Source organism: Coregonus clupeaformis, unplaced genomic scaffold (genome assembly GCF_020615455.1).
Source record: "Coregonus clupeaformis isolate EN_2021a unplaced genomic scaffold, ASM2061545v1 scaf1749, whole genome shotgun sequence".
NCBI classification, from domain to species: Eukaryota; Metazoa; Chordata; class Actinopteri; order Salmoniformes; family Salmonidae; genus Coregonus; species Coregonus clupeaformis.
Genome location: NW_025535203.1, coordinates 91,747 through 113,091, shown reverse-complemented (window position 1 = coordinate 113,091; position 21,345 = coordinate 91,747). Strand labels below are relative to the sequence as shown.

General features: G+C 48.8%; 1 protein-coding gene across 1 annotated transcript in view; it reads left to right on the top strand.

The window, feature by feature from the left end:
• Positions 1–2,764: 2,764 nt before the first annotated feature.
• LOC123487506 (serine/threonine-protein kinase Nek11-like) overlaps positions 2,765–21,345 on the top strand; it is a gene marked incomplete at its 5' end in the record, with an annotated part of 74,756 nt that continues 56,175 nt past the window's right edge. The window contains 5 exon segments of the mRNA XM_045218714.1: positions 2,765–2,784; positions 2,787–2,929; positions 6,996–7,114; positions 7,332–7,394; positions 8,534–8,654. Of these exon segments, the coding sequence (XP_045074649.1) occupies positions 2,765–2,784; positions 2,787–2,929; positions 6,996–7,114; positions 7,332–7,394; positions 8,534–8,654 (466 nt within the window).

Below are 21,345 nucleotides of genomic sequence, written 5' to 3'. Positions count from 1 at the left end.
CCTGTCCCTCTGTAATGACCAAAGACCCAGACATCCTGTTCTGTCCTGTCCTCTGTAATGACCAACGACTCAGACATCCTGTTCTGTCCTGTCCCTCTGTAATGACCAAAGACTCAGACATCCTGTTCTGTCCTGTCCCTCTGTAAGGGACCAAAGACCCAGACATCCTGTCCTGTCCCTCTCAGGACCAAAGACCCAGACATCTTGTCCTGTCCCTCTGTAATGACCAAAGACCCAGACATCCTGTTCTGTCCTGTCCCTCTGTAATGACCAAAGACCCAGACGTCCTGTTCTGTCCTGTCCCTCTGTAATGACCAAAGACCCAGAGACATCCTGTTCTGTCCTGTCCCTCTGTAATGACCAACGACTCAGACATCCTGTTCTGTCCTGTCCCTCTGTAATGACCAAAGACTCAGACATCCTGTTCTGTCCTGTCCCTCTGTAAGGACCAAAGACCCAGACATCCTGTCCTGTCCCTCTGTAAGGACCAAAGACCCAGACATCTTGTCCTGTCCCTCTGTAATGACCAAAGACCCAGACATCCTGTTCTGTCCTGTCCCTCTGTAATGACCAAAGACCCAGACATCCTGTTCTGTCCTGTCCCTCTGTAATGACCAAAGACCCAGACATCCTATCCTGTTGGTAATTATATTTGAAGTCGGAAGTTTACATACATTAGGTTGGAGTCATTAAAACTTGTTTTTCAACCACTCCACAAATTTCTTGTTAACAAACTATAGTTTTGGCAAGTCGGTTAGGACATCTAGTTTGTGCATGACACAAGTAATTTTTCCAACAATTGTTGCAGAGATTATTTCACTTATAATTCACTGTATCACAATTCCAGTGGGTCAGAAGTTTACATACACTCAGTTGACTGTGCCTTTAAACAGCTTGGAAAATTCCAGAAAAGGATGTCATGGCTTTAGAAGCTTCTGATAGGCTAATTGACATCATTGAGTCAATTGGAGGTGTACCTGTGGATGTATTTCAAGGCCTACCTTCAAACTCAGTGCCTCTTTGCTTGACATCATGGGAAAATGTGGTCCTCTGTAGCTCAGCTAGTAGAGCACAGCGCTTATAATGCCAAGGTAGTGGGTTCGATCCCGGGACCACCCATACACAAAAATGTATGCACGCATGACTGTAAGTCGCTTTGGATAAAAGCGTCTGCTAAATGGCATATTATATTATAAAATCAAAAGAAATCAGCCAAGACCTCAGATTTATTTATTTTCGACCTCCACAAGTCTGGTTCATCCTTGGGAGCAATGTCCAAACGTCTGACGGTACCACGTTCATCTGTACAAACACTAGCACGCAAGTATAAACACCATGGGACCACACAGCCGTCATTACCGCTCAGGAAGGAAATGCGTTCTGTCTCCTAGAGATGAATGTACGTTGGTGGAAAAGTGCAAATCAATCCCAGAACAACAGCAAAGGACCTTGTGAAGATGCTGGAGGAAAGAGGTACAAAAGTATCTATATCCACAGTCCTATATCGACATAACCTGAAAGGCAGCTCAGCAAGGAAGAAGCCACTGCTCCAAAACCACCATAAAAAGCCAGACTACGGTTTGCAACTGCACATGGGGACAAAAATCATACTTTTTGGAGAAATGTCCTCTTGTCTGATGAAACAAAAATAGAACTGTTTGGCCATAATGACCATCGTTATGTTTGGAGGAAAAAGGGGGATGCTTGCAAGCCGAAGAACACCTTCCCAACCGTGAAGCAGGGGGTGGCACCATCATGCTGTGGGGGTGCTGCTGCAGGAGGGACTGGTACACTTCACAAAATAGATGGCATCATGAGTAAGGAAAATTATGTGGATATATTGAAGCAACATCTCAAGACATCAGTCAGGAAGTTGAAGCTTGGTCGCAAATGGGTCTTCCAAATGGACAATGACCCCAAACATACTTCCAAAGTTGTGGCAAATGGCGTAAGGACAACAAAGTCAAGGTATTGGAGTGGCCATCACAAAGCCCTGACCTCAATCCTATAGAACATTTGTGGGCAGAACTGAAAAGGCGTGTGCGAGCAAGGAGGCCTACAAACCTGACTCAGTTACACCAGCTCTGTCAGGAGAAATGGGCCAAAATTCACCCAAGCTTGTGGAAGGCTACCCAAACGATTTGACCCAAGTTAAAACAATTTAAAGGCAATGCTACCAAATACTAATTGAGTGTATGTAAACTTCTGACCCACTGGGAATGTGATGAAATAAATAAATGCTGAAATAAATCATTCTCTCTATTATTATTCTGACATTTCACATTCTTAAAATAAAGTGGTGATCCTAACTGACCTAAGACATGGAATTTTACTCTGATTAAATGTCAGGAATTGTGAAAAACTGAGCTTAAATGTATTTGGCTAAGGTGTATGTAAACTTCTGACTTCAACTGTACATCTCAGGGCCAACACAATTAGTAGCAGGCTAATGACAGCCTCTGTGTGTGTGTGTGTCGTGCTTGCGTGCACGCACGTGCGTGTGTGTGTGTGTTAGCCAGGACCAGACAGGGGACTGGAGAAAACGTCAATTTTAAACGATCTATCTGAATGACTTTCCTTGTCCTGCCCAGGATGATAATTGGGGTACGGTGGTCAACTTGTGTCTATTGCCAGCTTTTCATATTTGCACTCCCTAATACTCTATCTGCATAACTTCCTGTTACATCATGTGTTGTCCATTTTGGAAAACCCCCCTCACTCTGACCTTTCTCTCTCCTCTGCCCTCTGACCTTCTGATCCCTAGTAAGGTGCTGAAGGAGATCCCTCTGGGGACCTGTGTCCCAACGAGATGGTCCAGGCATCCCAGGAGGCTCAGCTCCTGTCCCAGCTCCACCACCCAGCCATCATCACTTTCTACAGCAGCTTTCTGCATAGAGACTCCTTCTGCATCATCACTGAGTACTGTGAGGTAGGACTGGCAACAAATATCCATTCCTTTTCACTTAAGGACTAGATCCGTGAACGGGTGACATTGCCTTTAAAAGGTGCATAGCTGAAAAAGGGGCGATCAGATTGAATCATGGCCTAAGTCAAATACGTGTTGATAAAGTGCTGTTTATTTTTTTACGAGGCGGCATTTCAAATCTTGAACTGGCCCCAAAAGAACATAAATTACCTCAGTGTTATTTTTTATTTTTTAAATCTCTGTGAATGCTCTAATGTCTGTGGTTTATTTCATGTTTTGTAAACCTGGCATGTCTCTAGGTCTCTTGGAATCTTGCGTGCTGTTGCAATCTCGTCCACAACCTTGAACAACGCATTCACTCTCGAGTTCCCTCTTCCAGCTGGACTGGCTTCAGGTCAGGGCTTCAACCATGCAGTGAGGAAATATTATCCGCCATCGGTCCGTTTTCAGTTTCCTCGTTTGACCTTGGGCAGGGATCGCCACTGCATTCTCAGTTGTTATTTTCTGTCAGAAACCTGTGAGGTGGTTATGGTTCTGACTGTGGTGGTTGAAAGTTTAAAGCTTGGTCTCTTTTAACCTTTACATCACCCCAGGTTGTTTCTCATTTATTCAGAGCCTGGTGTTATACAGTAATGGCCAACAGCTGTTTTACCACCATCATTATATTTCCCCACTCTCTCCAGAGTCCAATACAGAGACTTCATCTTTCTATGGTCTGTCGCTAGCTGTCTACCAGGGGTAGCCTATTACCCCCAGCTGTTAATGGTTTAAAAATTGGAAAAGTTAGAAGTAGAAACTTGGTTTCACTGAAAAGTTATTCATGAAAAAAAGACAACACACTGACTATGCAAAACATTAAGAACACTGCTCTTTCCATGACAGACTGACCAGGTGAATCCAGGTGAAATCTATGATCCCTTATTGATGGCACTTGTTAAATCCACTTCAATCAGTGTAGATGAAGGGGAGGAGACAGGTTAAAGAAGTCTTGGAACAATTGAGAAATGGTTTAAGGTTTAAGTGTCTTTAATCAGGGTATGGTAGTAGGTGCCTAAGCAGTAACTCAATATTAGTAGGGTGGCAACTCAATATTAGGAAGGTGTTCCTAATGTTTGGTATACTCAGTGTATATTTCAACATAGCGAGTCATTGTTCTTCGAAGTTACAACAAATGTACAGCATCGTCCACACACACCTATAGAAGGCTACAGATGTAGGATCTTCATTTGATCACCATGTTGCAGGAGAAATTTAAAATGTGTAGTGGTCCTCTGTAGCTCAGCTGGTAGAGCACAGCGCTTGTAACGCCAAGGTAGTGTGTTCGATCCCGGGAACACCCATACACAAACATGTATTCATGCATGACTGTAAGTCGCTTTGGATAAAAGCGTCTGCTAAATGGCATATTATATTATTATATTATAGTGTATCTGAGGTTAAAAAGGCTTCGAAGTTTTTAATTTCCACGTTGAAATGTCATACTTGATTTTCCTTTAAAATGTATCAACCCCTACAAAATGACCATGAATTATAATCCACATAATTCACATTTCCTGTTGTTGTAGCAAACTGGCTCAAATTAAGATCCTACATGTGTATATGGTTGTTTTGATCCTGTCATGCACTGCATGTTATAAAGTCATGGCCTTCGGATTTTCTTATATAACACCATGGCCTGGAATCACTCCATACAGCGTTAACGTGATTACATGGTCACTGTGGTTCCCTGCAGCAGAGCAGAACACCTCTCTCTTCAAACTGTAGCCCTCTAGGTGTTCCAAGCTAGAGAGAGGAGACAGGGGGTGTCTGAAGTGAAAGAGCATGGAACGCAAGTGATTGATCTGTGCCCCCTCCTTCTCCGCCCCGTCTCTCGCTCTCTCTTACTCTCCGTCTTTCTTTTCATCTTGTCAAAGTGTTTGCTGTGTAGATTACAGCAGGTAGGGGTCCTGTCCTCCAGTCTTTCTCCTACTAGATTACAGCAGGTAGGGTCCTGTCCTCCAGTCTTTCTCCTACTAGATAACAGCAGGTAGGGTCCTGTCCTCCAGTCTTTCTCCTACTAGATTACAGCAGGTAGGTCCTGTCCTCCAGTCTTTCTCCTACTAGATTACAGCAGGAAGGGGGTCCTGTCCTCCAGTCTTTCTCCTACTAGATTACAGCAGGTAGGGGGTCCTGTCCTCCAGTCTTTCTCCTACTAGATTACAGCAGGTAGGGGTCCTGTCCTCCAGTCTTTCTCCTACTACAGTAGATTACAGCAGGTAAGGGTCCTGTCCTCCAGTCTTTCTCCTACTACAGTAGATTACAGCAGGTAGGGATCCTGTCCTACAGTCTTTCTCCTACTACAGTAGATTACAGCAGGTAGGGTCCTGTCCTCCAGTCTTTCTCCTACACAGTAGATTACAGCAGGTAGGGGTCCTGTCCTACAGTCTTTCTCCTACTACAGTAGATTACAGCAGGTAGGGGTCCTGTCCTCCAGTCTTTCTCCTACCAGTAGATTACAGCAGGTGGGGTCCTGTTCTCTCCTACTAATGAATTTGAAAGTATTTTGAACTTAAGTCGACTGGTCGATTGTTTGATCGATAGGCTGTTGGTCGACCAATATTTCTTTAGTCAAGCAGTAGCAAAAACATTAATAAACAATCATGGTGTACAAGACACCTGTCTGATTGGCTCCTGTCAGAGTGGACTGATCCATTGTGGAGGCCATGGGGATGGCACGGACCTTCAGTCTAAGACATGTGCTACTGAAATTGTATATGGTTATATTATGTAAGACAATGGTGCAACACAAATACAAATAATATTATTTTATAACAAATGCGCTTTCTCCCACGTTGGATAGTGGTTACTGTCCTGAAACACATCAGTGTGCTGTTGAATTGGCGCCTTTTCCTAGACCATGTTGCTATGTGCATAATAGCTAAGTTAACTAGCATATTGGCGGAGGCAGCAGCGGAGGCAGCATCGGAGTTAGGAGATGAGAAAACAGCCCTTGCCTTAATTGTCTAAGAAAAGTGAGGAGAGAGGAAACCCTAACTTAATTAGGTCTATAATCAATGGCCTAACTTTTAAATATGCCTGGATTTATAAATCATCCATATACAGTGCATTCAGAAAGTATTCAGACCCCTTGACTTTTTCCACATTTTGTTATGTTACAGCCTTATTCTAAAATTGATTAAATTGTATTTTACCCCCTCATCAATCTACACACAATACCCCATAATGACAAAGCAAAAACAGGGACTTGGACTGTCAGCTGGAGGAAGTGAGAGAAGCAGGGCAGAGCTTGCGTGAGACCCAGGTCACTGATTGGCTGATCCAGCTGCTGCTTGGACTCCGCTACATGCATAACAGGTTCATTTAAAAAAGAATCTGAAATATCACGTTTACATAAGTATTCAGACACATCCAGCTTTTGTTGTTCCATCACCCCCCATATACACACAAAATATACTTTTCCCCACTACACAGAAACTCAGATGCATGCTCGTAGACACGTGCACACACACGCACACACACACACACACAGTCAGAGCATCATAAACCTACTCAGTGCCTCTCAGAATGAACCAGTGAGGCCATTACCCGTCCCACACACCCACAGTTCCATTAAGAAGTTCCCTAACGCTGTTCTGTTCTCTCTGGAAGTCCCATTAGAGAGAATGAAGCGAGCTCAGACCTCACTCCAGCTTAACCTCACAAACCGTTAAATGGTCACAATGGCAGCTGACAGAGGACCTTTCTGTCTGGAGTTTAATATAGAGACGATGATTCAGAGCTCTCTTAGAGTTCATGCACATTTCCCCCAGAATGGAATATTAATGAAATTAAAGACGTATCGGAATGGGTATTTTGTGAAAGGTTTTCCACAATGGTGTGTTGGTGGGTGTGTGTGTGCATGTGCCTGTGTACGCTTGCATGTATTTATTATGATGTGGGTATCTGTATGAATCTCTGAATCTGTTGCTATAATACTCTATGCTCTAGGACAGGGACTTGGACTGTTGCTATAATACTCTATGCTCTAGGACAGGGACTTGGACTGTTGCTATAATACTCTATGCTCTAGGACAGTGACTTGGACTGTCAGCTGGAGGAAGTGAGAGAAGCAGGGCAATGCTTGCCTGAGACCCAGGTCACTGATTGGCTGATCCAGTTGCTGCTTGGACTCCACTACATGCATAACAGGTTCATACTGTATTTATACTTTTAAAGTCCAAGACTCCATTTGTCTAAAATGAAGAGTACATAAGGGAGGTCTTAGAACTACAGGGATCTAAACAAGGATATATTTTGGACTTCAAAGTATCGTGATTGCATTGTGCAAGTATTATTTCTTCATTGTACTCCTCCCTGTCTGCCTGTCTGCTGATGTCTGCTTGTCCTGCCTCCTCCTCCATCCCAGGCGGGTCCTCCACAGAGATCTGAAGGCCAAAAACATCTTCCTGAAAAGGAACATAGTTAAAATCAATGAGTTCCATTGCAGCAGGGGCCCATGGGAGTTTTTTTGAAGTTTGTTTGAAATCATAGAGTCCTTAAAAGTGCAGGGAGGCTGTGTCACTCCTGTTAAATTTTACAGGCTCTCTCGGTGTGTCTGCGGCATACACTTATCTACAAAGGGAGTGGATGAATACAAAACCGTTGAAAGTACACACACTATCCCCTGTAGATGAAAGTTGATACACAACACACAATCTGTAGCCCACTGTGTAAATCACTACAAGTTGTTTGTTTTACAAGGTTTAGATCAAATATGTAATTCACTTTAACAAATTAAGACAATAGAACATAATAAGGGCTTGCACTTTAATGGTTCAATTCCAAACAGAAAATGTGCTAATGGTTAATTTCCAAACAGAAAACCATCTACTTTAATGTGCTAATGGTTCAATTTCAAACAGTAAATGTGGTAATGGTTAATTTCCAAACAGAAAATGTGCTAATGGTTCAATTCAAAAAAAGAAAATGTGCTGATGGTTCAATTCCACCAGAAAATGTGCTAATGGTTCAATTCCAAACAGAAAACTTCCTACTTTAATGTGCTAATAGTTCAATTTCAAACAGAAAATGTGCTAATGGTTCAATTCCAAACAGAAAATGAGCTAATGGTTAATTTCCAAACAGAAAATATGCTAATGATTCAATTCCAGACAGAAAATGTGCTGATGGTTCATTTCCAAACAGAAAATGTGCTAATGGTTCAATTCCAAACAGAAAACGGTCTTTCTTTCCTCTTCCTGTGATGACTCATCCTCGTCACTCGAGAAAGGACTGGATAGGTGAAAGCAATATGGCGGACACTTCTTTCAGCCTTTTGATTGGCCTTCTCCATAGTGCTCACACCCATCCCCCTGGTCCTTTCAGATGGAATCAATAGGGGCACAGAAAAATAAGACAAGGTTCAAGTTTGAAATTAATCACCCACAATGCTTGGAATCAATTAATCTGATTAGTCTATATTTTGCATTAGCAGGTCATGTTTTGATGTATTGTTGCTGTTTATTGTTCTTTGTTTTGTTTCCTACGTTATGCGAATCTACAAATTAAATATGATTATTATTGTAATATTGTAAAATATATTATTGTGTTGCTCTTCCTCTGTTCAGGTGATTTTGGGGTGTCCGGTCTGCTGATGGGGTCATGTGACCTGGCCACCACCTTCACAGGCACGCCTTACTACATGAGCCCTGAAGTACTGAACCACCAGGGTTACGACTCCAAGTCTGATGTCTGGTAGGTAGGGGAGCAGCACACTACGGCTAGGCTCAAAGACAGTAAGGTTAGATAGGTTGAACGGTGAGTTGACATTGACATTTGTCTTGATGATGCACTGTTTGTTATGTGTCTAGTAACTTTCTTAACATTTGTAACACTTGTTTTGTGTTGTGGCAGCCACTACAAGTTTTATTGTGTGAATGTTTTACATGTTTAAAACTTGAGACAAACACCTGTTTAAAGCTCTGCGTTTTGAAGATGAGTTCTTCTTTGATTATCATACCCCTCCGAACCTCGAGAGTTGTTGACATCCAGTTTCCTCCTCCGTCTCTCTGCTTCCTGCTGAGGCTACAGTGCTGAGTTCAGATTGCTGTGTAATGCTGTCACGTATCAAGCAGACTCTCACTGTGAGATTTGGCTGGCATTTCATGAGAACTTGCTACTCACTTCAAAGCAGTCCAAAAGGAGCATGGCTAAGAGGCACTTTGGATATGGACTGGAATATGTGATCAGTAATAAGGTGTAGAAGAGTGGTAGAAATTGATTCATGTATAATGATGAATGGAGTCGATACGGCCATTGGTCTGATCAGCAGATGAGCATAAAGAACACCTTTAATACCAAGAGCGATGATAGATCCCTCATTTTTCACTGCAGTCTGCAGTGCAAGCATCTACTGAACTCGCAAAGTTCTTTGAAAAGAATGGAACAGTGGTAACTGTGCATGACTTTCTTTAGCACCGTATAGTGATATTCCATGGTTTCAAATAATAATATTTTTGAGAAGTTAGTCATAAAGAAGAATCTGATTTCTTGAAGAAAAAAGTACCGCCGGTAGAACATAGTACTGAATGGAGACAAAAGCACTGGCAACTCTGCACTATCCCTCCCAGCTGCCAGTGGCTTCGTTCCACCCCTGTCCTTCCTTCCTTCCCTAGTCATCTGTTTTCAAGAGGATATTACCACTAATCCCAGAGTGGGAGTGGAAAATTGGCTTATTTTATCCGACAGAGAGGAAGAGAGACGGACAGAGAGGAAGAGAGCAAGAAGCCAATTGAGGAGATGGTGGTGATCTCAGACACCAATACACAGCCCTCTGGGTAGTCTGTTTCCTTCCACTCCTCCTCACTCCGCAAGGCTCAACGTCTCTTCCATAGACCACACTAATGAGAGAGTAAGTGGTCACCTCACGCCTCGACCGCTCTACTGTACCACACACGGCCCCTTTATCTGAACTCACAAGGACGAGAGGGCTCACTGTAGGTAATCCGTAAAGACAGGAAGTGGGAGATGGAGTTAAAGGGTTAGAAAGAGGACGAGGAAGAGAGGAAATAAATTGAAGGGGACAGAGAGCAACAAGAGCATTAAGGCAGATTGAGGGAGTCTAGGAGCTAGGTGGAGATGTGAGAGATGGTGGACTGTGAAGGTAGGTGGAGGTGTGAGAGATGGTAAACTGTGGATGTTGGTGGAGGTGTGAGAGAGATGGTGGACTATATGTAGGTGGAGGTGTGAGAGAGATGGTGGACTATATGTAGGTGGAGGTGTGAGAAATGGTGGACTGTGTAGGTGGGTGGAGGTGTGAGATGGTGGACTGTGTAGGTAGGTGGAGGTGTGAGAGAGATGGTGGACTGTGTAGGTGGGTGGAGGTGTGAGAGATGGTGGACTGTATGTAGGTGGAGGTGTGAGAGATGGTGGACTGTGGAGGTAGGTGGAGGTGTGAGAGATGGTGGACTGTGTAGGTAGGTGGAGGTGTGAGAGAGGTGGTGACTATGTAGTAGGTGGAGGTGTGAGAGAGGTGGTGGACTGTGTAGGTGGGTGGAGGTGTGAGAGATGGTGGACTGAGTAGGTAGGTGGAGGTGTGAGAGATGGTGGACTGTGTAGGTAGGTGGAGGTGTGAGAGAGATGGTGGACTGTGTAGGTGGGTGGAGGTGTGAGAGATGGTGGACTGTATGTAGGTGGAGGTGTGAGAGATGGACTGTGGAGGTAGGTGGAGGTGTGAGAGATGGTGGACTGTGGAGGTGTGAGAGATGGTGGACTGTGGAGGTAGGTGGAGGTGTGAGAGATGGTGGACTGTGTGGGTGGGTGGAGGTGTGAGAAATGGTGGACTGTGTAGGTGGGTGGTGTGAGAGAGATGGTGGACTGTCCGAGGTAGGTGGAGGTGTGAGAGATGGTGGACTGTGTAGGTTGGTGGAGGTGTGAGAGATGGTGGACTGTGTAGGTAGGTGGAGGTGTGAGAGATGGTGGACTGTGGAGGTGTGAGAGATGGTGGACTGTATGTAGGTGGAGGTGTGAGAGATGGTGGACTGTGGAGGTAGGTGGAGGTGTGAGAGATGGTGGACTGTGGAGGTAGGTGGAGGTGTGAGAGATGGTGGACTGTGGAGGTGTGAGAGAGGTGGTGACTATGTAGTAGGTGGAGGTGTGAGAGAGGTGGTGGACTGTGTAGGTGGGTGGAGGTGTGAGAGATGGTGGACTGAGTAGGTAGGTGGAGGTGTGAGAGATGGTGGACTGAGTAGGTAGGTGGAGGTGTGAGAGATGGTGGACTGTGGAGGTGGGTGGAGGTGTGAGAGATGGTGGACTGAGTAGGTGGGTGGAGGTGTGAGAAAGATGGTGGACTGAGTAGGTGGGTGGAGGTGAGAGAGATGGTGGACTGAGTAGGTGGGTGGAGGTGTGAGAGATGGTGGACTGAGTAGGTGGGTGGAGGTGTGAGAAAAGGTGGACTGTGTAGGTAGGTGGAGGTGTGAGAGATGGTGGACTGTGGAGGTGTGAGAGGTGGTGGACTGTGTAGGTAGGTGGAGGTGTGAGAGATGGTGGACTGTGTAGGTAGGTGGAGGTGTGAGAGATGGTGGACTGTGTAGGTGGGTGGAGGTGTGAGAAAAGGTGGACTGTGTAGGTAGGTGGAGGTGTGAGAGAGGTGGTGGACTGTTTAGGTAGGTGGAGGTGTGAGAGATGGTGGACTGAGTAGATGGGTGGAGGTGTGAGAGATGGTGGACTGAGTAGTTGGGTGGAGGTGTGAGAGATGGTGGACTGTGGAGGTAGGTGGAGGTGTGAGAGAGATGGTGGACTGTGTAGGTAGGTGGAGGTGTGAGAGATGGTAGACTGTGTAGGTAGGTGGAGGTTTGAGAGAGGTGGTGACTATGTAGTAGGTGGAGGTGTGAGAGGTGGTGGACTGTGTAGGTGGGTGGAGGTGTGAGATGGTGGACTGAGTAGGTGGGTGGAGGTGTGAAAGAGATGGTGGACTGAGTAGGTGGGTGGAGGTGAGAGAGATGGTGGACTGTGTAGGTAGGTGTAGGTGTGAGAGATGGTGGACTGTGGAGGTAGGTGGAGGTGTGAGATGGTGGACTGTGGAGGTGTGAGAGATGGTGGACTGAGTAGGTGGGTGGAGGTGTGAGAGATGGTGGACTGAGTAGGTGGGTGGAGGTGTGAGAGGTGGTGGACTGTGTAGGTAGGTGGAGGTGTGAGAGAGGTGATGGACTGTGGATGTGTGAGAGATGGTGGAATGAGTAGGTGGGTGGAGGTTTGAGAGAGATGGTGGACTGAGTAGGTGGGTGGAGGTGAGAGAGATGTGGACTGTCGAGGTAGGTGGAGGTGTGAGAGATGTTGGACTGTGGAGGTAGGTGGAGGTGTGAGAGATGGTGGACTGTGTAGGTAGGTGGAGGTGTGAGAGAGGTGGTGGACTGTGTAGGTAGGTGGAGGTGTGAGAGATTTGGACTGAGTAGATGGGTGGAGGTGTGAAAGAGATGGTGGACTGAGTAGGTGGGTGGAGGTGAGAGAGATGGTGGACTGTGTAGGTAGGTGTAGGTGTGAGAGATGGTGGACTGTGGAGGTAGGTGGAGGTGTGAGATGGTGGACTGTGGAGGTGTGAGATGGTGGACTGAGTAGGTGGGTGGAGGTGGAAGAGATAGTGGACTGAGTAGGTGGGTGGAGGTGAGAGAGATGGTGGACTGTGTAGGTAGGTGTAGGTGTGAGAGATGGTGGACTGTGGAGGTAGGTGGAGGTGTGAGATGGTGGACTGTGGAGGTGTGAGAGATGGTGGACTGAGTAGGTGGGTGGAGGTGTGAGAGATGGTGGACTGAGTAGGTGGGTGGAGGTGTGAGAGATGGTGGACTGTGTAGGTAGGTGGAGGTGTGAGAGATGGTGGATTTTGGAGGTGGGTGGAGGTGTGAGAGAGGTGATGGACTGTGGAGGGGTGAGAGATGGTGGAATGAGTAGGTGGGTGGAGGTTTGTGAGAGATGGTGGACTGAGTAGGTAGGTGGAGGTGAGAGAGATGTGGACTGTCGAGGTAGGTGGAGGTGTGAGAGATGTTGGACTGTATAGGTAGGTGGAGGTGAGAGATGGTGGACTGTGTAGGTAGGTGGAGGTGTGAGAGAGGTGTGGACTGTGTAGGTAGGTGGAGGTGTGAGAGATAGTGGACTGAGTAGATGGGTGGAGGTGTGAGAGATGGTGGACTGAGTAGTTGGGTGGAGGTGTGAGAGATGGTGGACTGTGGAGGTAGGTGGAGGTGTGAGAGACTGTGGACTGTGTAGGTAGGTGGAGGTGTGAGAGATGGTAGACTGTGTAGGTAGGTGGAGGTGTGAGAGAGGTGGTGACTATGTAGTAGGTGGAGGTGTGAGAGAGGTGGTGGACCGAGTAGGTAGGTGGAGGTGTGAGAGGTGGTGGACTGTGTAGGTAGGTGGAGGTGTGAGAGATGGTAGACTGTGTAGGTTGGTGGAGGTGTGAGAGAGGTGGTGACTATGTAGTAGGTGGAGGTGTGAGAGAGATGGTGGACTGAGTAGGTGGGTGGAGGTGAGAGAGATGGTGGACTGCGTAGGTGGGTGGAGGTGAGAGAGAGATGGTGGACTGAGTAGGTGGGTGGAGGTGTGAGAGGTGGTGGACTGAGTAAGTGGGTGGAGGTGTGAGAGATGGTGGACAGAGTAGGTGGGTGGAGGTGTGAGAGATGGTGGACTGAGTAGGTGGGTGGAGGTGTGAGAGAGATGGTGGACTGAGTAGGTGGGTGGAGGTGAGAGAGATGGTGGACTGCGTAGGTGGGTGGAGGTGAGAGAGCTGGGGGACTGTGGAGGTAGGTGGAGGTGAGAGGTGTAGACTGTAGGTGTGAGAGATGGTGGACTGTGTAGGTGGGTGGAGGTGTGAGAAATGGTGGACTGTGTAGGTGGGTGAGTGTGAGAGAGATGGTGGACTGAGTAGGTGGGTGGAGGTGAGAGAGATGGTGGACTGTGTAGGTAGGTGGAGTTGTGAGAGATGGACTTTGTAGATAGGTGGAGGTGTGAGAAAAGGTGGACTGTGTAGGTAGGTGGAGGTGTGAGATGGTGGACTGTGTAGGTAGGTGGAGGTGTGAGAGATGGTGGACTGTGAGGTAGGTGGAGTTGTGAGAGAGGTGGTACTGTGTATAGTGGAGAGTGTGAGAGGTGGTGGACTGAGTAGGTGGGTGGAGGTGTGAGAGATAGTGGACTGAGTAGGTGGGTGGAGGTGTGAGAGATGGTGGACTGAAGTAGTAGGTGGAGGTGAGGTGGTGGACTGAGTAGGTGTGGAGGTGTGAAGATGTGGACAGGAGTAGGTGGGTGGAGGGCTGTGAGAGATGGTGGACTAGTAGGTGGGTGGAGTGTGAGAGATGGTGGACTAGTAGGTGGGTGGAGGTGAGAGAGATGGTGGACTGCGTAGGTGGGTGGAGGTGGAGAGCTGGGGACTGTAGGTAGGTGGAGGTGTGAGAAGTGTGGACTAGTAGAGTGTGAGTTTAGAGGTAGTGGACTGTGTAGGTAGGGTGGAGGTGTGAGAGAGATGGTGGACTGAGTGGTGGGTGGAGTGTGAGAGATGTGGACTGTGTAGGTGGGTGGAGGTGTGAGAGATGGTGGACTGTTAGGTAGGTGGAGTTGTGAAGATGATGGACTGTGTAGGTAGGTGGAGTGTGAGAAAATGGTGGACTGTGTAGGTAGGTGGGGTGTGAAGATGAGTGGACTGTGTAGGTAGGTGGAGGTGTGAGAGATGGTGGACTGTGTAGGTGGTTGGAGTTGTGAGAGATGGTGACTGTGGAGGTGGGAGTGTAGAGAGGTGGTGGACTGAAGTAGGTAGGTAGAGGTGTGAGAGGTGGTGGACTGAGTAGGTGGGTGGAGGTGTGAGAGATGGTGGACTGAAGTAGGTGGGTGTGAGGGAGTGGTGGACTGAGTAGGTAGGTGGAGGTTGAGAGATGGTGGACTGTGTAGGTAGGTGGAGGTGTGAGATGGTGGACTGTGGAGGTGTGAGAGATGGTGGACTGTGTAGGTGGGTGGAGGTGAGAAGATGGTAGACTGTGAGTAGGTGGAGGTGGAGAGAATGGTGGACTGTAGGTGGTGGAGTGAGAAGATGGTGGACTGTTAGGTAGTGGATTGTGAGAGATGGTGGACTGTGTAGGTAGGTGGAGGTGAGAGAGATGGTGGACTGAGTAGGTGGGTGGAGGTGAGAGAGATGGTGGACTGTCGAGGTAAAAGGAGGTGTGAGAGATGGTGGACTGTGGAGGTAGGTGGAGGTGTGAGAGATGGTGGACTGTGGAGGTAGGTGGAGGTTTGAGAGAGGTGGTGACTATGTAGTAGGTGGAGGTGTGTGAGAGAGGTGGTGGACAGTGGAGGTGGGTGGAGGTGTGAGAGATGGTGGACTGAGTAGGTAGGTGGAGGTGTGAGAGATGGTGGACTGTGTAGGTGGGTGGAGGTGTGAGAAATGGTGGACTGTGTAGGTGGGTGGTGTGAGAGATGGTGGACTGTCGAGGTAGGTGGAGGTAGGTGGAATTGTGAGAGAGATGGTGGACTGTGTAGGTAGGTGGAGGTGTGAGAGATGGTGGACTGTGAAGGTAGGTGGAGGTGTGAGAGATAGTGAACTGTGGGAGGTAGGTGGAGGTGTGAGAGATGGTGGACTGTGGAGGTGTTGAGAGAGGTGGTGACTATGTAGTAGGTGGAGTGTGAGAGGTGGTGGACTTTGTAGGTGGGTGGAGGTGTGAGAGATAGTGGACTGAAGTAGGTGGGGGGAGTGTAAGAAGATGGTGGACTGAGTAGGTAGGTGGAGGTGAGATAGTGGACTGTGGAGGTGTGGAGGTTTGAGAGATGGTGGACTGAGTAGGTGGGTGGAGGTGTGAGAAAGATGGTGGACTGAGTAGTTGGGAGGAGGTGTGAGAGATGTTAGATTTTGGAGGTAGGTGGAGGTGTGAGAGAGATGGTGGACTGTGTAGGTAGGTGGAGGTGTGAGAGATGGTAGACTGTAGGTAGGTGGAGGTGTGAGATAGGTGGTGACTATGTAGTAGGTGGAGGTTCGAGAGGTGGTGGACTGAGTAGTGGGGTGGAGGTGAGAGAGAGATGGTGGACTGTGTATGTGGGTTGTGTGAGAGATGGTGGACTGTTGAGATAGGTGGAGGTGTGAGAGATGGCGGACTGTATGTAGGTGGAGGTGTGAGAAATGATGGACTGTTTAGGTAGGTGGAGGTGTGAGAGCTGGTGGACTGTGTATGTGGGTGGAGGTGTGAGAGAAATGGTGGACTGTCTAGGTAGGTAGTGTGATAGAGATGGACTGTCGAGGTAGGTGGAGTGTGAGAGATGGTGGACTGTTTAGGTAGTTGGAGGTGGAGAGATGGTGGACTGTGGAGGTGTGGAGAGAGGTGTGTATGTGTAGGTAGAGGTGTGAGATGGTGGACTGTGTAGGTAGGTGGAGGTGTGAGAGAGTGGTGACTATGTAGTAGGTGGAGTGTGAGAGATGGTGGACTGTGTAGGTGGGGTGGAGGTGTGAGAAATGGTGGACTGTGTAGGTGGGTGGTGTGAGAGATGGTGGACTGTCGAGGTAGGTGGAGGTGTGAGAGAGATGGTGGACTGTGGAGGTAGGTGGAATTGTGAGAGAGATGGTGGACTGTGTAGGTAGGTGGAGGTGTGAGAGATGGTGGACTGTGAAGGTAGGTGGAGGTGTGAGAGATGGTGAACTGTGGAGGTAGGTGGAGGTGTGAGAGATGGTGGACTGTGGAGGTGGGTGGAGGTGTGAGAGAGGTGGTGACTATGTAGTAGGTGGAGGTGTGAGAGAGGTGGTGGACTTTGTAGGTGGGTGGAGGTGTGAGAGATAGTGGACTGAGTAGGTGGGGGGAGGTGTGAGAGATGGTGGACTGAGTAGGTAGGTGGAGGTGTGAGAGATGGTGGACTGTGGAGGTGGGTGGAGGTGTGAGAGATGGTGGACTGAGTAGGTGGGTGGAGGTGTGAGAAAGATGGTGGACTGAGTAGTTGGGAGGAGGTGTGAGAGATGGTGGACTGTGGAGGTAGGTGGAGGTGTGAGAGAGATGGTGGACTGTGTAGGTAGGTGGAGGTGTGAGAGATGGTAGACTGTAGGTAGGTGGAGGTGTGAGAGTGGTGACTATGTAGTAGGTGGAGGTTCGAGAGGTAGTGGACTGAGTAGTAGGTGGAGGTGAGAGAGATAGTGGACTGTGTATGTAGGTGGGTTGTGAGAGATGGTGGACTGTTGAGGTAGGTGGAGGTGTGAGAGATGGCGGACTGTATGTAGGTGGAGGTGTGAGAGATGATGGACTGTTTAGGTAGGTGGAGGTGTGAGAGATGTGGACTGTGTAGGTGGGTGGAGTGTGAGAGAAATGTGGACTGTGTAGGTGGGTGGTGTGAGAGATAGGACTGTCGAGGTAGGTGGGAGGTGTGAGAGATGGTGGACTGTTTAGGTAGTTGGAGGTGTGAGAGATGGTGGACTGTGGAGGTGTGAGAGGATGGTGGACTGTGTAGGTGGGTGGAGTGTGGAGATGGTGGACTGTGTAGGTGGGTGGAGTGTAGAGAGATGGTGGACTGTGGTAGGTGGAGGTGTGAGAGATGTGGACTGTTGGGTGGAGGTGAGAGATGGTGGACTGTGTAGGTAGGTGGAGGTGTGAGAGATGGTGGACTGAGTAGTAGGTGGAGTGTGAGAGAGATTGGACTGTAGAGGTAGGTGGAGTGTGTGAGAGATGGTGGACTGTGTAGGTGGATGGAGGTGTAGAGAGATGGTAGACTGTGGAGGTGTGAGAGATGGTGGATTGTGTAGGTAGGTGGAGGTGAGAACGTGGTGGACTGTGTGTAGGGTGAGATGTGAGAGAGATGGTGGACTGTGTAGGTGGGTGGAGGTGTGAGAGATGGACTGTCGAGGTAGGTGGAGGTGTGAGAGATGGTGGACTGTTTAGGTAGTTGGAGGTGTGAGAGATGGTGGACTGTGGAGGTGTGAGAGAGTTGGTGTACTGTGTAGGTAGGTAGAGGTGTGAGATGGTGGACTGTGTAGGTAGGTGGAGGTGTGAGAGAGGTGGTGACTATGTAGTAGGTGGAGGTGTGAGAGATGGTGGACTGTGTAGGTGGGTGGAGGTGTGAGAAATGGTGGACTGTGTAGGTGGGTGGTGTGAGAGATGGTGGACTGTCGAGGTAGGTGGAGGTGTGAGAGAGATGGTGGACTGTGGAGGTAGGTGGAATTGTGAGAGAGATGGTGGACTGTGTAGGTAGGTGGAGGTGTGAGAGATGGTGGACTGTGAAGGTAGGTGGAGGTGTGAGAGATGGTGAACTGTGGAGGTAGGTGGAGGTGTGAGAGATGGTGGACTGTGGAGGTAGGTGGAGGTGTGAGAGAGGTGGTGACTATGTAGTAGGTGGAGGTGTGAGAGAGGTGGTGGACTTTGTAGGTGGGTGGAGGTGTGAGAGATAGTGGACTGAGTAGGTGGGGGGAGGTGTGAGAGATGGTGGACTGAGTAGGTAGGTGGAGGTGTGAGAGATGGTGGACTGTGGAGGTGGGTGGAGGTGTGAGAGATGGTGGACTGAGTAGGTGGGTGGAGGTGTGAGAAAGATGGTGGACTGAGTAGTTGGGAGGAGGTGTGAGAGATGGTGGACTGTGGAGGTAGGTGGAGGTGTGAGAGAGATGGTGGACTGTGTAGGTAGGTGGAGGTGTGAGAGATGGTAGACTGTAGGTAGGTGGAGGTGTGAGAGAGGTGGTGACTATGTAGTAGGTGGAGGTTCGAGAGGTGGTGGACTGAGTAGTGGGGTGGAGGTGAGAGAGATGGTGGACTGTGTATGTGGGTTGTGTGAGAGATGGTGGACTGTTGAGGTAGGTGGAGGTGTGAGAGATGGCGGACTGTATGTAGGTGGAGGTGTGAGAAATGATGGACTGTTTAGGTAGGTGGAGGTGTGAGAGCTGGTGGACTGTGTATGTGGGTGGAGGTGTGAGAGAAATGGTGGACTGTGTAGGTGGGTGGTGTGATAGAGATGGACTGTCGAGGTAGGTGGAGGTGTGAGAGATGGTGGACTGTTTAGGTAGTTGGAGGTGTGAGAGATGGTGGACTGTGGAGGTGTGAGAGAGGTGGTGTACTGTATAGGTAGGTAGAGGTGTGAGATGGTGGACTGTGTAGGTAGGTGGAGGTGTGAGAGAGGTGGTGACTATGTAGTAGGTGGAGGTGTGAGAGATGGTGGACTGTGAGGGTGTGAGGGAGTTGGTGGACTGTGTAGGTAGGTGGAGGTGTGAGAGATGGTGGACTGTGGAGGTAGGTGGAGGTGTGAGAGAGAATGTGGACTGTGGAGGTAGGTGGAGTTGTGAGAGATGGTGGACTGTTTAGGTGGATGAGGTGTAGAGAGATGGTAGACTGTGGAGGTGTGAGAGATGGTGGATTGTGTAGGTAGGTGGTGTGAGAAAAGGTGGACTGTGTGTAGGTGGATGTGTGAGAGGTGGTGGACTGTGTAGGTGGGTGGAGGTGTGAGAGAGATGGTGGACTGTGGAGGTGTGCGAGATGGTGGATTTTGGAGGTAGGTGGAGGTTTGAGAGAGATGGTGGACTGAGTAGGTGGGTGGAGGTCTGAGAGAGATGGTGGACTGAGTAGGTGGGTGGAGGTGAGAGAGATGGAGGACTGTGGAGGTGGGTGGAGGTGTGAGAGATGGTGGACTGTGGATGTAGGTGGATGTGTGAGAGATGGTGGACTGTGGAGGTGTGAGAGATGGTGGACTGTCAAGGTAGGTGGAGGTGTGAGAGATGGTGGACTGTGGAGGTAGGTGGATGTGTGAGAGATGGTGGACTGTGTAGGTAGGTGGAGGTGTGAGAGGTGGTGGACTTTGTAGGTAGGTGGAGGTGTGAGAGATGGTGGACTGTGGAGGTAGGTGGAGGTGTGAGAGATGGTGGGCTGTGGAGGTAGGTGGAGGTGTGAGAGATGGTGCACTGTGGAGGTAGGTGGAGGTGTGAGAGATGGTGGACTGTGTAGGTAGGTGGAGGTGTGAGAGAGTTGGTGGACTGTGTAGGTAGGTGGGGGTGTGAGAGATGGTGGACTGTATGTAGGTGGAGGTGTGAGAGATGGTGTACTGTGTAGGTAGGTGGAGGTGTGAGAGAGATATTGACTGTGGATGTAGGTGGAGGTGTGAGAGATGGTGGCTGAGTAGAGTAGGTGGAGGTGTGAGAAAGATGGTGGACTGTGTAGTTAGTGAAGTGTGAAGATGGTGGACTGTGGAGGTAGATGTGGAGTAGTGAGAGAGATGGTGGACTGTGAGTAGGTAGGTGGAGGTGTGAGAGATGGTAGACTGTAGGTAGGTGGAGGTGTGAGAGAGATGGTGGACTGATGTAGGTGATGTGAGAGTGGTGGACTGAGTAGTGGGTGGAGGTGAGAGAGATGGTGGACTGTGTATGGGGTGATGTGAGAGATGGTGGACTGTTGAGTAGGTGGAGAGTGTGAGAGATGGGGGACTTATGTAGGTGGAGGTGAGAAGATGAGTGGACTATTTAGAGTAGGTAGAGAGTGTAGAGATGGTGGACTGTGTATGTGGTGGAGGTGTGAGAGAGATGGTGGACTGTGTAGGTAGGTTGAGGTGTGATAGAGATGTGACTGAGTAGAGTAGGTGGAGGTGTGAGAGATGGTGGACTGTGTAAAGTGTTGGGGTGTGAGAGAGATGGTGGACTGTGGAGGTGTGAGAGAGGTGGTGTACTGTATAGGTAGGTAGAGGTGTGAGATGGTGGACTGTGTAGGTAGGTGGAGGTGTGAGAGAGGTGGTGACTATGTAGTAGGTGGAGGTGTGAGAGATGGTGGACTGTGAGGGTGTGAGGGAGTTGGTGGACTGTGTAGGTAGGTGGAGGTGTGAGAGATGGTGGACTGTGGAGGTAGGTGGAGGTGTGAGAGAGAATGTGGACTGTGGAGGTAGGTGGAGTTGTGAGAGATGGTGGACTGTTTAGGTGGATGGAGGTGTGAGAGAGATGGTAGACTGTGGAGGTGTGAGAGATGGTGGATTGTGTAGGTAGGTGGTGTGAGAAAAGGTGGACTGTGTGTAGGTGGATGTGTGAGAGGTGGTGGACTGTGTAGGTGGGTGGAGGTGTGAGAGAGATGGTGGACTGTGGAGGTGTGCGAGATGGTGGATTTTGGAGGTAGGTGGAGGTTTGAGAGAGATGGTGGACTGAGTAGGTGGGTGGAGGTCTGAGAGAGATGGTGGACTGAGTAGGTGGGTGGAGGTGAGAGAGATGGAGGACTGTGGAGGTGGGTGGAGGTGTGAGAGATGTGGACTGTGATGTAGGTGGATGTGGAGATGTGAGACTGTGGAGGTGAGAGATGGTGGGACTGTCAAGGTAGGTGGAGGTGTGAGATGGTGGACTGTGGAGGTGAGTGGATGTGTGAGAGATGGTGGACTGTGTAGGTAGGTGGAGGTGTGAGAGGTGGTGGACTTTGTAGGTAGAGTGGAGGTGTGAGAGATGGTGGACTGTGGAGGTAGGTGGAGGTGTAGAGATGGTG